The sequence below is a fragment of the Pectinophora gossypiella genome, chromosome 26 (genome assembly GCF_024362695.1).
Source record: "Pectinophora gossypiella chromosome 26, ilPecGoss1.1, whole genome shotgun sequence".
In the NCBI taxonomy this organism is placed as follows: Eukaryota; Metazoa; Arthropoda; class Insecta; order Lepidoptera; family Gelechiidae; genus Pectinophora; species Pectinophora gossypiella.
The window spans coordinates 2,343,371-2,362,822 of record NC_065429.1 but is presented as its reverse complement, the minus strand read 5'-3'; the positions used below and the strand labels follow the sequence as shown (position 1 = coordinate 2,362,822).

The window sequence follows — 19,452 nt, the reverse complement described above, 5'->3', positions numbered from 1 at the left end:
AGCGCTGAGGGCTTTCAACCGGTACAAAAAAAAAAAAAAAAAAAAAAACAGGTTTGAGGGTGTCCAGCTGGGCGCGAGCGTCGGCTTAGGGCGTCGTCTGAGAGGTTTATATTTGAAAGAATTAATCGACCCTAACGGGCCCATAGCGATAGCGCTGAATGAAGAAATCATCGACCATAGACAATGTTTTTATGCACGTGACTTTTTGTACATTTGCCGCATATGGCAGTATCTACTTGGCCGGGCAAATGGGGAGCGCTGAGAGCTCTCATCCGGCACAAAAGGAGCAAAAATAACACTAATAAAATTGGTATAAAAAATAAATTTATTTGGCTACGATTCGTACAGGAACATTTTGAACAATTTTTGTATTACAAAAAGTACGATTAAAGATCAGTTCTAAAAATTATTATTTACAATTATTATTATAATTAGAAGTAAACTTAATAATTAATTATTGTCGTAAAAGTTTCAAAAATTGACGAATCCTTATTAATCTTATTATTAATAATAATTACTTATTTTATTTTACGATTTAAATAAAACACTTAAAAGACAACACAGATCGGTGATATTATAATTAATTCAATAAGGAAATTAATTTTATAATAAAACAAATTGAAACTGAAAAATAATCAACAAATCCAAATTTTCATTCTAAATTACTTTATTATTTTATTGTTTTATGAAATACTGCAATTTATTTCTGATTATGTCCTTATTAATAATAACATTTTAACAAAATAATTATTTAATAAAAATGAAATACAAAAAATGTACTTATCAATTTATGTAGGTACCTAACTTAGAATTATTACGAAAATGCTGGTGGGAATTATCTACTTGAGCCGATTTATATTATTATTTTTTACCTGTAAGGCTAATCACCACCAACCCAGAGGTCCTAGGTTCGATACCCGTGCCAATTTAGCAACCATTTCGATGTTGACTAGGGTCTGGTTACTCCACCAACCAGCAGTGGAGCAGCGAATTCTGTGCTCCATTTATGAAATGAACATAATAAATTTACTTCCTAATACAGACAGACAAAAAACAATCAAACAATATAACCCTTACTCGAAAACATCATAATTTATTATCACGATATTCGAATCCTTAAAAATTTTATCACTTTCGGCTCAGTAGAATCTTATTATCATTACCATGTATAATGATTGCTGCACACAGATTTGGAAAAGCGGGCCGTTGCGGGATTTTGTTCGCTTTCATAAGAAACCCGGCTCGCTTGATCCGATTTCTGGGGTCTGTGTGGCGCAACCGTATTACTAACTACAACTCACACACAGAGGCGATACGCTAAACGTTCCGGGGTTGACACACTTCTCGGAAGCAAAGAATTCCGTAGTCTCTGCTTACCCCGATGGGAAATAGGCGTGAGTTTATGTATGTGTATATGTAATTCCAATTTAATTCTAAGGCTCGGGATTTACACCGCTAAATTCGACATGCGCTGAATAACATACATCCTGGGGGGTTAAAAAGTCCACATTGAAGCAATTCATCTAAAAACATCTATTGGACATTTTTTGACATTACGCAAATGTCAAGTTACAGTATTTCTTTATAGACGAAATGCTTCAATGTGGCCTTTTTAACCCCCCTGATTTCCGCCCCGGACCGCCATACCGCCTCTGTTTGCATTGAGCTCTAAGACAACCAAAGAGATTGTTATAGTATAATTGCTTACGTCAACGGTTCCTCAGTGAAGTACGGGTGGTCGAGGCAATCTAGTGCGGTCAGTCTCTTGGCGGGATCGAATACTAACATGCGCTGAAACATAAATATACAAAGTTATTAATAATTAATTAAAAAAATAGCTCTTAGCAGAACGTAGTGGGTAGCTCACTGGGACAGGCTAACCTATAAAATGCTACTTAGGTTCTATGACGATCTTGTGACGTAGCGAGTAGGCGCCGCTACTTCAAAAGCGCACCCCTGATGCCGGGCAGCAGCGGTATCAGTACTGATTGGAGATTGAGGAAATGGATTCTGGTAGGGTTCTAGCTAGAACATCACCGATTGAGAAATTGGTCGGTGTACTGCGGAACGGAAGGCGATTGGGGCCACCGTTCTACACGCCCTATCTATGGAGTAATGAAGGCGATTACTCGACCGACAACTCTTAAATAAAGAGAGAGAGAAAATAGCTCTTTATTGCATGAATGGGTTAACTCAGGGCAGTACGTCGGTCAAGTCTCTGGGGCATTGATTTACCACTACCGTAGATACAGCGCTTGATACAAAAATGCGGCGAAAACTTGGCGCTTGTTTAGCTATACAATCGTACACAGCGATATATATGTCGTGGCCAGATCGTAAAATTGATCATTTCATGATGTGTTCGACAATTTCATAAAATGGTCATATTATAAACTTAATTATTAGAAATATGATGTGCCATCCTTTTCGCTTTGAGCTTCTATTTTTGCAAGTTTTTACCACGCACTCACACTCTTTTGCTTTGCCAGTCACTTTCGAGCGCAGCAGAGAACAGACTGAGGTCGCCGTTGTCGTATATGTAGGTACAGATTGGTTAAGTCGAGCATGTGTGAGTTGACTCAGGGCAGTACGTCGACCAAGGCTCTGGGGTCTTAGAGAAGGCCTAGCAATACTGACACAATAATATTTGAACATGTCAGTATTTTATGTTAATGAGGTCGAGCGTGTGCGGGTTGACTCTGGGCAGTACGTCGGCTTGGTGTCTGAGAGGATACCTACTCAGGGAAACCCTGAGACTGTCACATTTTAAAGTTACAGCAACGAGTGCGAGTACATTATGTTACCTTGATGAGGTCGAGCGCGTGTGTGTTGACTCTGGGCAGTACGTCGGCTTGGTGTCTGAGAGGATACCTACTCAGGGAAACCCTGAGACTGTCACATTTTAAAGTTACAGCAACGAGTGCGAGTACATTATGTTACCTTGATGAGGTCGAGCGCGTGTGGGTTGACTCTGGGCAGTACGTCGGCCAGGTCTCTGGGCGGGTACTCAGGGAAGCTGTCCACGAGTATTGAAACATTCTGGGGCCACTCTTGTCTAGCTGGGCGGCCCAGCAATCTGCGGAGAAAAGAATTGGATTTATATTGACAAATCATCATCAGCCCATTAACGTCCCCACTGCTGGGGCACGGGCCTTCCCTATGGATGGATAGGGAGATCGGGCCTTAAACCATCACGCGGGCCCAGTGCGGATTGATGGTTATTAACGACTGCTAATGCAGCCGGGACCAACGGCTTAACGTGCCTTCCGAAGCATGGAGGAGCTCGAGATGAAAACTTTTCTTTTTGTGGTCACCCATCCTATGACCGGCCTTTGCGAATGTTGCTTAACTTCAACAATCGAAGACCGAGCGCGTTTACCGCTGCGCCACCGAGCTCCTCAATTTTTTATTGACAAATACTTCCGCACAATATCCCAGGAAGAGGAAATGACTAAAAACCAGCGCTGGATGGCGCCATAGCATGGCTCCATCACAGCACAAGCTGAGCCATTTCCTTTTGCCCGTATTCGTAATATTCATAATTACCTAGTTCTTATAGCAAATGTAAATTGTTACTGGCAATAAATTTATTTTATTCTTATTCATATATTTAGTTGTTTGTTTTATTTTCCCACAGATCACTATATTCTTCTCTTCTATCGTGTGGGTTGTGAGGTGAATTACCAACCTCATCAACCCTGGTGTCAGGGTTATTATTGAGCCGCCAAAGGCCCCTGACATGGCTCATATAACGATTACTCACTTACATCAGCAAGTAGTAACCAGAACCAACGGCTTAATGTGCCTTCCGAAGCACGGATCATCTCCGAAACCTCCGAAAATGCATTTCTCGGGAATGTCGGTTTCCTCACGTTTTCCTTCAAAGCTGAGCACGTGATAATCACTTATGATCCGAACATGAATTCGAAAACAAATTCGAAAATCATTGGTTTAAGCCTGTGCTGGATTTCAACCGGCGACGTCAAAGCGAGAGGCAAGCGTTCTACCTGAATATGCAATGCAGTTGGTGCGAGTCAGAAGTCCCAGGCAGTAGGGGTGCCCTGGTGTGCAGCTGAGCCAGCACACAGCCCGATGACCACACGTCCACCGCTGTGTTGTACGAGACTCCTAAAAGCACCTCCGGGGGACGGTACCAGAGGGTGACCACCTGGAATGAAGAGATACGGAACGGTCTTGAAATGTTGGTTGTCGCCCTAAACCATCACGCGGGCCCAGTGCGGATTGATGGTTATTAACGACTGGTAATGCAGCCGGGACCAACGGCTTAACGTGCCTTCCGAAGCACGGAGGAGCTCGAGATGAAAACCTTTATTTTTGTGGTCACCCATCCTATGACCGGCCTTTGCGAAAGTTGCTTAACTTCAACAATCGCAGACCGAGCGCGTTTACCGCTGCGCCACCGAGCTCCTCTCTTTCATAAAAAATATTTTGTAATAAAAGTATGAAATGAGTACTATACCACGCTGGTAAGCTTCATGTCGGCGTCGTAAGTCTTGGCCAGCCCGAAGTCCGCCAGTTTGACGCGGCCCGCGCTCGTCACCAGCAAGTTGTGGGGCTTCAGGTCACGGTGGACGATGCGGTGTGAGTGGAGGAAGTCCACGCCGGATAATATGTCGTATGACATGCTCTGGAAGGAAGAACAAGTATGGTCATAAAAAATAAACAGCCTATATACGTGTGGGATATGAGTGTGTGTAGGTGTTTGAAGTGTAAGAGAGTAAGATGATAGTAAGATAAAGGAGAAGGAATGAGACAGAATTGAAAGACAGAGAAACGGGATATGCGAGGAACAGATGTACGAGAAAGAGGGAAGATACGAGCGAAGACGGAAGGAACTGAATATAGCGGAAGAGTGAGAGGTAAGGAGTGAAGGGGATGGGAGATTAAGAAAAATGGCGGAAGTGTGTGCGCGAGGTACGAGGAACTGTTTTTTCTAAATTACTCTAAAATAAGATTTCCAAGTGCATTTGTGGTAGAACCGTTAAATTTTGCAACAATAAACAGTGGGAACTGTGTTCGGGTGTTTTTCTCCGCTCCCTCCCACATATGTCCCACAGCTGGATACAGGCTTCGATCAACCAGAGGGGGTATGGAGCATACTCCGCTGCTCACTGCGGGTTGGAGGTGATTTTACCCCCCGAAGCACGGAATCATCATACTGTTTCGGACATCAGACGCACATCCAATGCAAGATGAAGTACGTACCCACGCCTCACCGAGCATTCTGTTAGACCAACGTGATAGGTGAGCCGTATCGCCGTTTGTAATGGTCGAGCCAACAGTGTTAGTGAAAACTGCACTTAAGATAAATTAATAACTCATTGGTGCAAGTTTGGAACCAGCGCTCCCCGATTCCGGCCATCTTATTTTATGTATAGCCAGCTATGAAATTCACACAGTAGATAATATACAACAAAACAAAGCTTTTTTTGTTATTTGCATATTTTGTCTAATGTGCATCGGAACCGAAAAATTTAAATAAATAAGACCAATTTAAAAATACAATATTTTCCCCAGAAATTCCATTTTCGTAATAACTAGTTTCAAAACTGCATCATCATCATCATCATCATATAAATCGACAATAGGATTGTCTACGACCGGACGCCTCATTAGCCTAGAGTACCGAACGCCTCGGCCTTGTTGCCTGATTTAAGTAAATAACTACTATGCATAGAACAAGCATAGAATGGTAACTCCGCCCGCGCCAATTCGTATCGAGCGCCGAACTCACCCCTTCTGAGCCCTACTTTAATCTTAAATGGCGTTAGCTGCTAAGGAGTAAGGGAGAGAGCGCGCGAATTTTATCTCGCTCGCACTTACGCGTTAGTCGACAAATTCAAATTCAAAAATATCTTTATTCAATAGGTAACATAGTTACACTTTGAATCGTCAATTTTTACATAACGAACGTCTCATCCGCCTAAAACTACTGCAGCTTCTCACAAACTGTATAGCCGGGGAAAAGAAGCTGCAAGAAAAACCTCGGCACAGGGCCCAAGACGTTCTTTAAAGATAATAAATAAACATAAAATATTGTTATACAATTGAGTAATTTAGCTGCCTAATATCAGTTCTCAGACAGTTAATCCCATGCATTCATATCTTCTAAATAACAAATGACATGGCATCAATGAAATTTTTGTATGGAGTTCCCGGGGTCTATCAATGATGAATAGGCAAAAAAAAACACTCACTCTGATCCGGTTCTCTGACAATGGTCCGGGAGCTCTCTTCAAATAGGAGTCCAGGTCCTGCTCCACATGTTCAAAGACCAGGAATAGCACCAGCTGCTGATCTCGGTCTACGGACTGACCACCGTGGCAGACGTCTAGGAGCCTGGAAGAGAAATGACGTGGAATTTAGTCAGTGGTGGCCTTGGCAAAATATTCAGGTGGTACGAGACCTCAATGGGGCCCCTCAGCTCCTCAAAATACAAAAACCCAGTTGCTCCGCTCTAGATACTGGGCTGCTGGCCAGGGGGGACCAGTCTTGTTGATTTTGACCTCCCCGCCCCTACTGCGGCGCATCGCTTGCACCACCCTAGGACAGCCACTGAATGTAATATTATTTGTTGTTACTATACTGAAATGCAGAGATTGAGATGGGATCGCTGGATGGGTTACTAAGACAGTTTGGTTCTGCAGTTTCTACTCTCAACAAAAACAAAATTTCAAAGTGGATAACTATTTTGGCGTATATTGTAAAATTATAACTTAAAATATTTATGTAAAACTAGCTGTTGTTATTCCGAATAAATAAAAATAAAAAATAAATACAATAAAATGCCAACGAGCTATGGAGCGCAGTATAGTAGCTGTTAAACTGATCGATCGCGTTAGAAACACGACACTGCGCTCCAAAACTCAAGTGGCAGATGTCGGAGAAAAATCCGCTAAACTGAAGTGGGGATGGGTGGGACATGTCTGCCGTATGCATCCGGAAAAGTGGGCCAAAATTACAACTGATTGGGCCCCACAGGGTCGTCGACGTCGAGGTAGACCACGACGACGGTGGAGGGACGAGCTGGACGCCTTCCGGCACACCTGGCGGAACGATGCAGGGGACGGGGAGGGTTGGAAAGAGAAGGGGGAGGCCTTTGCCCAGCAGTGGGACATTGAATAGGCTACAGAAAAAAAAAACTATACTGAAATGTGAAGAAGGCTAAAATGGTCGTAAGGAGCAACAATGGTGCCACCAACTTAATTTGACAGGATTTTTTTATTATACAGGAGTATGATTTACTCTGAATCGGCGTGAGTGTATGAAACAAATAATTAATGTGGAGGAAGCAAGAGAAGCGTGTCAGGATCGACGAAAATAGATATCCATAGACTCTGCTTACCCAGGTGGGAAATAGGCGTGAGTTTTCAAAGTAAATAAATAAATTTTAAATTCGTAAAATCTCAGCGAAAAGCAAGAGTTACATATATTTTAAAATGTTAGGGAAATAATTTAGTAAATGAGTGAAATATAAAAAGTACATCTAGATACTAAACCATCTCACCGAACAATATTAGGATGCCGGTAGGCCTCCAGCTGCCTGAGGAGGGCAATCTCCCTCAGAGTGGAGAGAGGGATCCCGTCCTCTGTGAGGGCCACCTTCACTTTCTTCATTGCTACGATCTGACCACCATTGTGGAGGTCTCTGGCTTTGTAGACAGTGCCGTAGGCTCCTGAAATACATAAAAATAAATATAAAAACATAAACAGCCTATATAATATGTCTCACTGCTGGGTACAGGGCTCCCCTCTATAGAGTATATTCCACCACTCTGCTCCACTGCTGGTTGGTGATGGTTGTTACCACCACCAACCTGCAGTGGCTGTTGCCTCCATGTTGTAGTGGTTAAAACATTGGGCTCAGGATTTGCCGGTCCAGGTTCAATTCCCAATGGGGACATTATCAAAATCACTTTGTGACTTGAATCACCTGATTATCTGGAAAACTAAGATGATTCTGTGCTTCAGAGGGCACATTAAGCCATTGGTCCAGGCTATTAACAATGAACACACCTCCACCAAATATACAGTAGGAGTAGGGAGTCTTCAGGCCTAATAATAATAAAGATGCAAAAGAAAAAAAATACCAAAAATTACCATAACAATATCATAAATGTGTAAGAATTTCTGTCAAATTAATAACTCTATTAAGCCTAAATCACTGAACCGATTTGGATGAAAATTGGCACAAAGATAGACTTTTCATTGGTGGACATAGACTTCTAGTACACAAGTAAATATACCACGTAATAATAAAAATAATGCAACAATAATCTAACAGATTATATAGTTAAGTACCTAAAAATGGGTACATGTGAAAGAAGTTAGACAAGGTCAACAAAGTACCTACCTGTTGCTTATCACTTTCATAATATTTACAAATAATAAAAACAAAAACAAATAATACATTGCACCCTTAAAAACCTCGAAAGCTTACTATATCAAGTCCAAAGCCCTAAAAAAGATCAGAAAATTAAAAAATAAAAATCATGCTGTCAGCCGGCACATGGCTATGTAGGTTACTCTTATATCTAGATCGAAAATCAGACCTCATTCTAGACTAAATACCTGTGCCAATGACGTTAAGCTCTTCATACTTCTTAGCTGTCTGGAATAAAGCACTGACATCGTTTATTGATGCCATATTCGGCGTATTTTGACTCGAAACATTTGATGAAGAACTAGAACCGGACATTTTTAAGCGTCTTTTTATCACAGGTTTTCAGTACAAATATTCACAATCCAATATTTACACAGCAAAATACAACACAATCACGCTTAATCGTTACAAATTTCAGTTTTTACACCATAGTCTTAAGAAATTGTACGTATTTTTATAATAAAAAATGCGTATAAACAAACTTTGATAGCTAAAAGTTGTTTGGCCTATCGTTAACTTTTGAGGGAGTTTGAGGGGTGGTGGGACGCGAGGAGAGGGCGCTAAACACCTGTCGTTTCACGCGACTAAATGAAGAAGTCTGTACGAGTTTACAAATACAAAGAAATTATTTACCTTATGACGTGGTTGCTTAGCAGGGAAAGAGCGCCATCTAGTTAATAATTCTAAAACCTAAGTTTGATATAAAAAAATAATTATTTTAATAATAATGAATCATTCAATAAATATCTTATATGAAATTAAAAAAACTTCTAAAAAAACATATCAATGTTATCAAACTATTTATTAGTTTGCAATTCAATACAATTCCAACCTTTTTACGTATGACATCTGTTGTTCAATAGCGGTACTTTTTCAAAACAAACAACTGCATAAAATCAAACGAGCCAGTTTCGTCAGATGGCAGTAGTAACATATTCAGACAAACTACCATTCAGCTCTGAACAAGATTTCTTTCGATGGTGTTTTTTAAGTATTTGTACTTTTGTTATAATAAAAGTATGTTAATTAAGCATAAAAAAGCTTGAAGCACTAAAAAGTTACGTGAAGAAAAAGAGTAAAAGAGATTTAACTCAGGGCTCGTCCGGGATTTGAACCCGGGACCTCTCGCACCCGAAGCGAGAATCATACCCCTAGACCAACGAGCCGTGTTATGAAACGGTGAATTTATAGATTACTTTCTGCAACCTTGCTCATAGATGTTATTTCATTTTTTATTTATAAATCTGAAAGTTTATTTTTTTTCAATTATTTTTATTTGTTAATTAAACTTTCGAGAAGAAATGTAGAAACGAAATACTTTTAAGAAGTGCTCTACCTTTGTAAATAGAATATAATAATATATGACTGGTAAAAGCAATTAGTTTAGAAATTAAATAGGTATATTTTAGCACCAAAACAATTCAGTAGACACCTCGCGGCGTTTTAGAAAGTTGCCGCGCGAAAGGAGAAAAAAAATTACCGCTACATGACACCCAATATCCATCACTTTCTTTCTTGTGAAATACGCTATAACTGTCTCATTCTTACACATGGGTCCGGTTGGAATCATTTTGAAGCCGTCAGTCGGTTTTAGCTTCGATCGAACGCGCGCCTGTTTTAAAAATAATACGAAGTTTTTACGTTAAAAAACCTGATTAAAAACTTATTGGATTAGATTTTACTTTTGGATATAATTTAATGAATGATATTTTTTGGTGATTTGTTTGAAAAACTGTGGATTTCAATAGAAGAGTGACTACCACGCGTGTGTAAGCTAAGCAGTGTATGAATGTGAAAGTTACAATAAGAAAACAGTGTTCTTTTACGAGATTTATCCTACTTTTTTGTGATAAACAGCTGTTTGGGTTACAATTTGAGATTTTGATTTTAGAAGGTAAGTCACACTGTGTTTTGTTTCTAATTTTTAAATGATACTCTGTGGCGCTAAGTCACTCATAAAATACGCAAAAAGCTTTTTGTTAACTAGGTACTTGGATGGTTTCTTTCACTTTTGAATAAGAATGGCGTTGTGATAAATGTTTAAAAATAAAGGATATTATTTGTAATTTTTTTATAAAGGATAACAGTTAGGTAAGTAGGTAAAGGTAGGTAGGTCTCTACTTATTTTGAACGTTTTTTACCACAAATTATAGTCGGTAGGCAACCAATACTAATATTCTTTATTCTATGCTAAAAGTCCAAAAGTAAGAGTGGGTGGTAGTACCTACCTAGTACCTAACACGTAAAGCTTCTTCATCAGGACGGAACACAATGTTTAGAAAAAAAATGAACTCATTACGACAGTCGGAAAATTCGCAACGGTCTCTCGGATAAGGTTTCCCTTATTACAGGATCCGCTTACCTAACCAGAAGATTTGACACGTCCGATTTTTTACATAAGCGACTGCTTGTCTGACCTTCCAACCCCAAGCGTAAGCGAACTCAATACTATTATTCCTTATTCGCATATCAAGGTTAGGTCACATATCTGTGAAGCGCATTTTCCGGCCAAGTAGTTAATGCCATTTGCAAACTTACAATATGTCACGTCAAAAAAGAAGCATTTCACGGGAATTGTAATCGTGTGTAATTTTGTCAAGAAAACCTCGCAATAGTTTTTTTTTTGTTTCTTGTTATTTTGCCCGTAGGACAGGCAAAGGGTACAAAGCCCCCATACAGCCAAATTACACTTTTTTTTATAAGTACCTAAGTAATTATAATATTTTTACGAGACCGAAACCAAGTCTTTCTTTGGCGGCTTAATAATAATCCTGACACCAGGGTTGATGAGGTTGATATTTCACCTCACAACCCATACTATAGAAGAAGACATGAAAGTAACAAAGACATCAATTTTGAAAAAGCTGGAATCGTATCCACGGCACGTGAAGTGAGTGGCGAAGGCACTGTTAACTGTGCATCCACTATTTTACTTTCTACACTAACTGTATTATTATGTTTATGAATTATAATTTAATAAGTTTCATAATATAATTATTTAAAACTAAGAACCCTAGAGTTGGCTTTTAAATACGTACTTAGGGACTTATTAAAATAAAATGCCGCTTCCAGTACGCACCATTTAAATTTATTTTAAGTTATACCTGTCATTTTCTTATCCGCCGAAAAGGAAAGGGACGGGTAATTGACAGGCATATAATTTATTGAACACACGTCAAATTTAGGCAGAAATTTAAAAAGCCCTTCCAGAATGTTATATTGACCAATAACCCGAGAGAATTAAGTTGCCGGCACTCACGTCAAACGGGTTGCATATGAGCGAGATGTCTATTTTATTCGTCCGGGTTATTCATTCGTTGGGGGGGGGGGGGGTTGTTTATGGACCCACGCTTAATACATACATACATAAACTCACGCCCGTAATCCCTAATGGGGTGGGCAGAGCCACAAGTAATCAAAGACAACTTGCAGCCACTGTTGATACGAAGTCCAAAGATGGATATGATGAACCTTATGGTGATAAGGGATCAGCCTATCGCCCATAACATTAGTCCATCATGTTAGAAGACACAATCCCTCTGTCGGTTTTTACGACATGCCCGGGAAGAGAAGCAGCTGAACGTGTTCTATGTTTTTTATATGCTTCCAGAACAGCATAGAAGCATGGACCCACGCTTAATACTAACGGCTAATACTTTTAAGTATTTGGAGATGTCCTTAGAAAAGGTTTAGTACGATCTACTCTGAACCAGTGTGCGTGTATGAAACGATTGATGAATGTGGAGGAAGCAAGAGAAGAGCAAATTGAATTCCATAGTCTCTGCTTACCCCGGTGGGAAATAGGCGTGAGTTTATGTATATATGTAATAGCTAAGTAAAATAATAACCGGGACCGACTGCTTAACGTGCTCTCTAAAGCACGGATCATCTTACCTTTGAACAAAGTGACCGCCTGCGATGGAATAATCAAACTAGGGAAGACAAAGTGATTTTTGGAATATCTCCCCACCGGGATTTGAACTCGAGACCTCCGGATCATGAGCCCAACGCTCACCAATTTGACCAAGGAAGTCGTGCCGTAAATAGCCCCGTTAAGTAGTTTATATTCATTTTACAACTTTCATACAGTTTTCAAGATGTCTACTCTAGCCAATGTTTACAGACAGACACTTTCATTCAATGTTTACGTAATTTTATAGATTTAGTGCAAATCATGGACTTTCACTGTTAAATCTCGAACAAGCAGTGCAGAGGTTAGGTATCTACTCAACGATAGAGCAACTCGGACCTCCGCGGACCCTCAACGATCAACCTTCTTCTTCTTCTATACGTGTGGGTTGTGAGGTGATTACCAACCCCATTAACCCTTGTGTCATGGTTATTATTGAACCGCCATAGGCCCCTGACATGACTTATGTAACGACTACGTACTTACATCAGTAAGTAGTAACCGGGACCAAGGGCTTAACGTGCCTTCCGAAGCACGGATCATCTTTCTTTTTGGACAATCATGTGATCAGCCTGTAATGTCGGAGGCTGGTCACTTTGTTCAAAAGTAAGATGATCCGTGCTTCAGAGGGTACGTTAAGCAGTCGATCCCGGTTGTTATTTTACTTAGCTATTACATATATATATAAACTCACGCCTATTTCCCACCGGGGTAAGCAGAGACTATAGAATTCCATTTGCTTCGATCCTGACACACTTCTCTTGCTTCCTCCACATTCATCAATCGCTTCATACACGCACGCCGGTTCAGAGTAGATGGTATTAAACCTTTTCTAAGGACATCTCCAATTTGGTCATCGTAAGTCCTTCTCGGTCTTCCTCTGCCATCAACTTTCGCTTTATATACCGCTTTTGCGATTCTATTATCATTCATCCGCTCTACCTGTAGGAATGTTCCTGAAGTGGGAATATTCTCGGGAACGGCGCATCATGCCTCGAGACCCGTGCTAGTGGAATGCCGGTCGCCCCTTATGGCCCGCCAAACCGGTCTGACCATTTGGGTCACTGGTGTGAGGCCCTTACCCAGTTCTCTGATGGCATTAGGTCTCCCGTGGCGATGCTTAAATGATCTTGACAGAGAATCGAAAGAAAGATAGTTACTTTCCGAGCCCGTCCTTCGATGTTCGGCTTTAAGGCGCGTCGCTTACCGATTTTTTATTCGAGTTTAGTGGCCACAGCCGACATTATATCCTTATTGCTGTTGAAATAATAGTTAAAATCACATAAAATTGACATGAATGAACGCAGAATGAAATCTTCTTCTTCTTCTATTGTGTGAGTTGTGAGGTAGATTACCAACCTCATCATCAAAGCCCCTAACGACTACGTACTTATATCAGTAAGTAGTAACGGGGACCAACGGCTTAACGTGCCTTACGAAGCACGGATCGTCTTACTTTCGAACAATCAGGTGATCAGCCTGTAATGTCCTAACCAAACTAGGGATCACAAAGTGATTTTTGTAAGATGTCCCCACTGGGATTCTAACCCTGGACCTCCGAATCGTGAGCCCAACGCTCAACCACTGGACCACGAAGGCCGTCAGAATGAAATGAACTAACTATACATAGACAAGAAAAGTTCGTTTGATGCCATATGAAAACTATAAAATATGACCATTCAAATCTTGGCGCGCTAATAGTAAAGGCGTTAAATAATGACACAAACATAAGCTCACGACTATATCCCAATCGGGGTGGTCAGAGGTACATCCATCGCAAGATGAACTAAGTACCCACACCTCACCGAGCTTTCTGTTAGACCAACCTGATAGGTAGTGAGCCTTTTTTTTTGACGTAACTTATTGTAGATTTGACACAGTTAGCATTAACTACTTGGCCGGACAAACGTGGCGAGCCGTATCGCCGTTTATAACATAATAAATAGTTACATACATACATAAACTCACGCCTGTAATCCCTAATGGGGTGGGTAGAGCCACAAGTAATCAAAGACAACTTGCAGCCACTGTTGATACGATGTCGTAAGCTGGATATGATGAACCTTATGGTGATAAGGGATCAGCCTATCGCCCAAAAAATAAATAAATAAATAGTTACAAAATAACAAAAATATAATAGGCGACCTTATCGCTAACTAGAAATCTCTTCCAGACAATCTTTATATTAGGCTAGTCTCCAACAAGTCAAATCAGTTACTTTTTACTAAAACGTCAAAACACGTAATTACTAAGTATAGAAGTTGTATGAAAAAGCACACTGTGACATTGTAGAAAAACGTGATAAAATGTCGGACTTATTACTTTTTTTTTTATTAAAACTCATAAATGTTTTTCGTTAGTTTTAGATCTGTCTATATTTAGTAATCAGAATTTCATAATTTATCTTGAGCCTAGTCATCATCATCACTAATTTAAGAGCCACGCTCTTATCGGTGTAGCATTCTCCATGCTACTTTTTAGGGAATGATAGGAAAGTGATTTCCTTCTCGACTTCCGCTCAAACTTGAACCTAGTACAGTCATGAGCAATATAATGTACCCTTTATACTTTAGGACTCTGTCGCACTAACATATTTGACATTTATACAGTTCAATTTGTCAAAAAAGTTAGTGTGACATGGTACCAAAGTGTATACATATTAATGCTCGTGACCGTACGCGACCCATTTATATGAAATAGCGGGAGTGTTCCGCAGTCGATACTTCGTATCATCCGCGCGGTAATTTCAACTTACTTTGCCTGTTATCTTTAAAAACGTTTTCACTTTTAAATCGTAAAATAAATGTTCTGTGGAACATGCGGGCATAGCACGCAAATCGATCACTCATACATGTTTGAAACTAAAAAAACTACTTATATTTATGACTACTGTCATGGCATGAACCTTATCGTAGATTTGCCGCAGACGGCATTAACTACTTAGCCGGACAAATGGGGAGCGCTGCAGGCTCTCACCCGGTAGAACGTTTAAGACAACAGGCCTGAAGGTGCCCATTGAGGGTACCTAATAGGCTCAGGGCGTCGTCTGAGAGGAAGAATATTGAAAGGATTAATCGAACCTAAAACGACCTCCGTGGTCCAGTGCGTCGGGCTCACGATCCGGAGGTCCCGGGTTCGAATCCCGGTGGGGAAATATCACAAAAATCACTTTGTGATCCCTAGTTTGGTTAGGACATTACAGGCTGATCACCTGATTGTCCAAAAAGTAAGATGATCCGTGCTTCGGAAGGCACGATAAGCCGTTGGTCCCAGTCATTACTTACTGATGTAAGTTAGTAGTCGTTACATGAGCCATGTCAGGGGCCTTTGGCGGCTCAATAATAACCCTGACACCAGGGTTGATGGGGTTGGTAATTCACCTCATAACCCACACGATAGAAGAAGAATCGACCCTAGTGGGTAAGGTTAACCCTAAGGGAAATCGTCGACCACGCCGGCGGGGTCGGTATCGGGGCCTGTGGTCCTGTGGTTCACCGGCATGCCTCTTAAAAGGGGAGCATCGGTTCGAACCCCGGTACTCTTCTTCTATCGTGTGAGTTGTGAGATGGATTACCAACCTCATCAACCCTGGTGTCAGGGTTACTATTGAGCCGCCAAAGGCCCCTGACATGGCTCATGTAACGACTACGTACTTACATCAGTAAGTAACCGGGACCAACGGCTTAACGTGCCTTCCGAAGCACGCATCGTCTTACTTTCGAACTATCAGGTGGTCAGCCTGTAATGTCTTAAGCAAACTAGGGATCACAAAGTGATTTTTTGATATGTTCCCACTGGGATTCGAACCCAGGACCACTATCGATCGATAGGATCGTAAGCCCAATGCTCAACTACTGGACCACGGAGGCCGTTACCCCGGTACTTGATTTCGCCATTTTTATTTTGTGGAGTGTCGGGGTAGTGTTGTTCATTCAACGAGTAGTAAAATTATCGTTTTAAAGTAATTGTACGTGGGTATTCTACCTGCAGTGGGTCACAGAATGGAATCCTGATAAACTGGTGTTCGTTTACGATAACTCGGCATGCCAAGCTATTAAATGTTGTTTGCGCAAAAGTATGGATTGAGAATGTCAATGGGGAAAAAATATGTTTATTTTCTTTAAAAGTTAATACTGAAGCTATGGGAACAACGACACGATTTAAAAAAATGAAAAAAATAACATATTTAATAGCCGTGGTAGCTGTAAAATAAATTGTATTAAGTACTGTACTTATTTTTAATAAATAAAATAAATAAATACGTAATAATAATCAAACAAAACAAAAATAAAATTAAGTAAATAAAACAAAAACAAATAAACAAAACTCAAAATAAAATAAATTATGTACAATTAACACTTAAACTAAACTTTAAATAGAGATTATTGTTTATCTCTGCTTCCGATACTATTTTTCACCCTAATTCACCCTAAAATAATAACTAACTTTTAACCCACAATCGCCGAAAACTAGTATTAACTAAGTTAAGAAGCATCGTAAGTCATGCAATGCCATGACGGTAAGACGGTAACCATATGTGCGGTGTGTAACGGTGAGCAGGTGGCCCACATTGTAGTACCGTAGCGCGCATGCGCCGACGTCGAAAGTTGTAGTGCGCACGAGTTGATACGCGATTAAAGGGCGTAAACATATCAGCGTTGAAGAGTTTCTTGCGCAGCTTCGTTTCAACCAGGTATTTGTCATCAATAAACGTGGTCACGCCGTACTCTTTGTTATGTATTTCTTAATTCAAATTCGTAAATCAGACAAAAATAAAGATTGGTTTCAATCATCTTATACTGGCTTCTGGAAGGGGAAGACCAAGAAGAGCTTACTTACATGGAACAGGTTAAAGAAAAGGTTAATGTCGTGTCTTATAGGGAAGTCAAGGAATTGGCCTTTGATAGACTGGAATGGAAAATGCTACACCGACAAGAGCGTGGCTCTTAAATTGACTGGCTTCTATTTCTAGATTAGCATTTACTTATCCTCCTGAGCCCCAAGGTCCGAGAAAGAAAGTTGTTGCTAATACCGGGTGTTCTATAGGCAGAACAAATCTTTTATCATCACTGAGTCCTGAACTTTAATAAAACTATGGCTACTTTTAACAAAAAAAATATGGCTGCCTGTTTCTAGCTCAGACGAAATGTGTGACAAAAACAAATATATTATACACTACCATAATAACTGCACTCTTCTCAAATTTATCTACAAAGATAAGTACAATACGAAAAAAAACGACTTTGTTCTTCACAAAGAACGCCCGGTAAATTTGACAAGTTTTGTTTCGCGATAGTCAGGACTCACCTATGAACGCCATTTTGTTCTTTGCCAAGTACGCGAGGACTCAGGAGGTTATAATAATATGTACTTATTTGATCAGAGATTCTTTAAGTTGTTATTTGCGAAAAGCTATAATTGGCTTATTGTATAGTTATAACATAATCTATTATTTATTTACTGTTGGTTTTCCGATGAAAAATAAAATATACTTAATAAATATAGAATAATACTAATGACTGGAAGATGTGTTCTGCCTGGGTTTCACGTGCTTGAGTAACTTGTAATTAGCTTGTGAACGTGTAGACTTGTAATCATCATAATTGGCCACAGCATCTATCGTAGATGATTCCTGCAGCACTTGTGACTGTACGGGTTCCAGCAGCGCTGCCGATGACTAGAGACCTATAGCAGCGCGGCATTATTAAATAACACTTTAAGTTCAAATCCAAAACATATAGCTAATACTTTTAATAACTTTTTTGCGTCTGTGGGAGAGGAACAGAATACATCGGGGATGAGCGGGGGAGGCGCAGCCACTGGAACCGCAGGCGCGGGAGCGGCCGGCAGGCCCGTGCTGCGCCCCACCACTAATACTATGTTTCTCAGCCCTGTAACTACTACTGAAGTATTCAAAATAATAAAAAATCTAAAAAATAAATATAGTTACGGAATAGATGAACTGCCACCAGCTCTATTCAAACAGATAGCGGAAGAAATAACACTTCCCTTTTGTATGTTAATTAATCAATCCTTTGAAGAAGGCGTCTTTCCTGATCTTCTGAAAATAGCCATAATTAAACCCATTCACAAAAAGAATTCAAAAACTGACCCAACTAATTACAGACCTATTTCCCTATTGCCGACAGCCTCCAAAATTTTTGAGAAAGCGTTGTGTGACCGCATATATGCCTTCTGCGAAAAATACGAAATATTTGACGAATGCCAGAACGGTTTTCGTAAAAATAGATCCACCACCTTAGCAGTGTATAAATACATGCAAGAAGCATATAATATTCTTAACGATAAAAAATACGCGGTTGGAATATTATTAGACATGTCCAAAGCTTATGACAAAGTTCAATACCCAATACTTTTAAATAAATTATACGGAATAGGAATTCGCGGATCCGCCCATTTGTGGCTTACATCGTACTTAAAAAATAGAGAACAATACGTGGACATAGAACATTACAATACTTCAACACTACAGATATCTAGAATCCGCTCTGAACGTAAAATCATTAATGCTTCAATACCCCAAGGAAGTGTGATAGGGTGTCTATTGTTTTTAATTTATATAAACGATCTTCCCAAGACTATGAAAGAACCGTGCGTGCTCTTTGCAGATGACATCTCATTAATGACTTCATGTAAGAATGCTATAGGATTAAATACAAAAATCAATCAAATACTAAACAACACAGTCAAATGGATGAACGATCACGGACTTTGCATTAACTTTCAAAAAACTAAAATAATTACATTCCACCCTTACCAAAAACAGCCATTACACGTAAATATTTCATTTAACAACACACAATTAGAGGTAGTTAATAATGTCACCCTTCTCGGTTTAAATATAGATACATACATAGATTGGAAGACACACATTAAAAAAATCAGAAATAAACTTTCTAAATTCTCATATGCTTTGAATGAAGTTAAAAAGACCACAAACCTAGAAACAGCTTTCACAACTTATTATGCTTACGCTTACTCCTGGCTAAGCTACGGTGTAATATTATGGGGAAACAGTACAGAAGCACCTGCACTATTTACGATACAGAAAAAGCTTGTCCGAATACTTGTCAATATAAAACAAAAGGATTCCTGTAAACCATTTTTCCGCAAACAC

At 39.9% G+C, this 19,452-nt stretch overlaps 2 protein-coding genes and 1 non-coding gene across 4 annotated transcripts in view; 1 reads left to right on the top strand and 2 right to left on the bottom strand.

Annotated features, from left to right (window-relative positions):
- Nucleotides 1–572: 572 nt before the first annotated feature.
- Nucleotides 573–18,011, bottom strand: LOC126378481 (cyclin-dependent kinase 6). 2 transcript variants are annotated; one of them, XM_050026881.1, is made up of 7 exons: nucleotides 17,807–18,011; nucleotides 7,529–7,697; nucleotides 6,219–6,360; nucleotides 4,481–4,648; nucleotides 4,008–4,168; nucleotides 2,941–3,076; nucleotides 573–1,791 (listed from the first exon to the last, which is right to left on the bottom strand). In XM_050026881.1, the coding sequence occupies exons 2-7, from the start codon at nucleotides 7,636–7,638 to the stop codon at nucleotides 1,705–1,707; spliced, it is 804 nt and encodes a 267-aa protein (XP_049882838.1). In that variant the 5' UTR covers nucleotides 7,639–7,697; nucleotides 17,807–18,011; the 3' UTR covers nucleotides 573–1,704. The 2 variants fall into 2 exon arrangements, with proteins under 2 accessions (XP_049882838.1, XP_049882837.1); XM_050026880.1 differs by lacking the exon at nucleotides 17,807–18,011 and adding an exon at nucleotides 8,593–8,984.
- On the bottom strand, nucleotides 9,499–9,570 carry Trnap-cgg (transfer RNA proline (anticodon CGG)). Its single transcript has one exon. It is a non-coding gene; the product is annotated as a tRNA-Pro (tRNA).
- Nucleotides 9,981–19,452, top strand: part of LOC126378338 (uncharacterized) — a 50,332-nt gene continuing 40,860 nt past the window's right edge. Inside the window, exon 1 of the mRNA XM_050026593.1 lies at nucleotides 9,981–10,298. The gene's annotated coding sequence lies outside the window, so the exon portion shown is untranslated. The remainder of the gene's footprint in view (nucleotides 10,299–19,452) is intronic.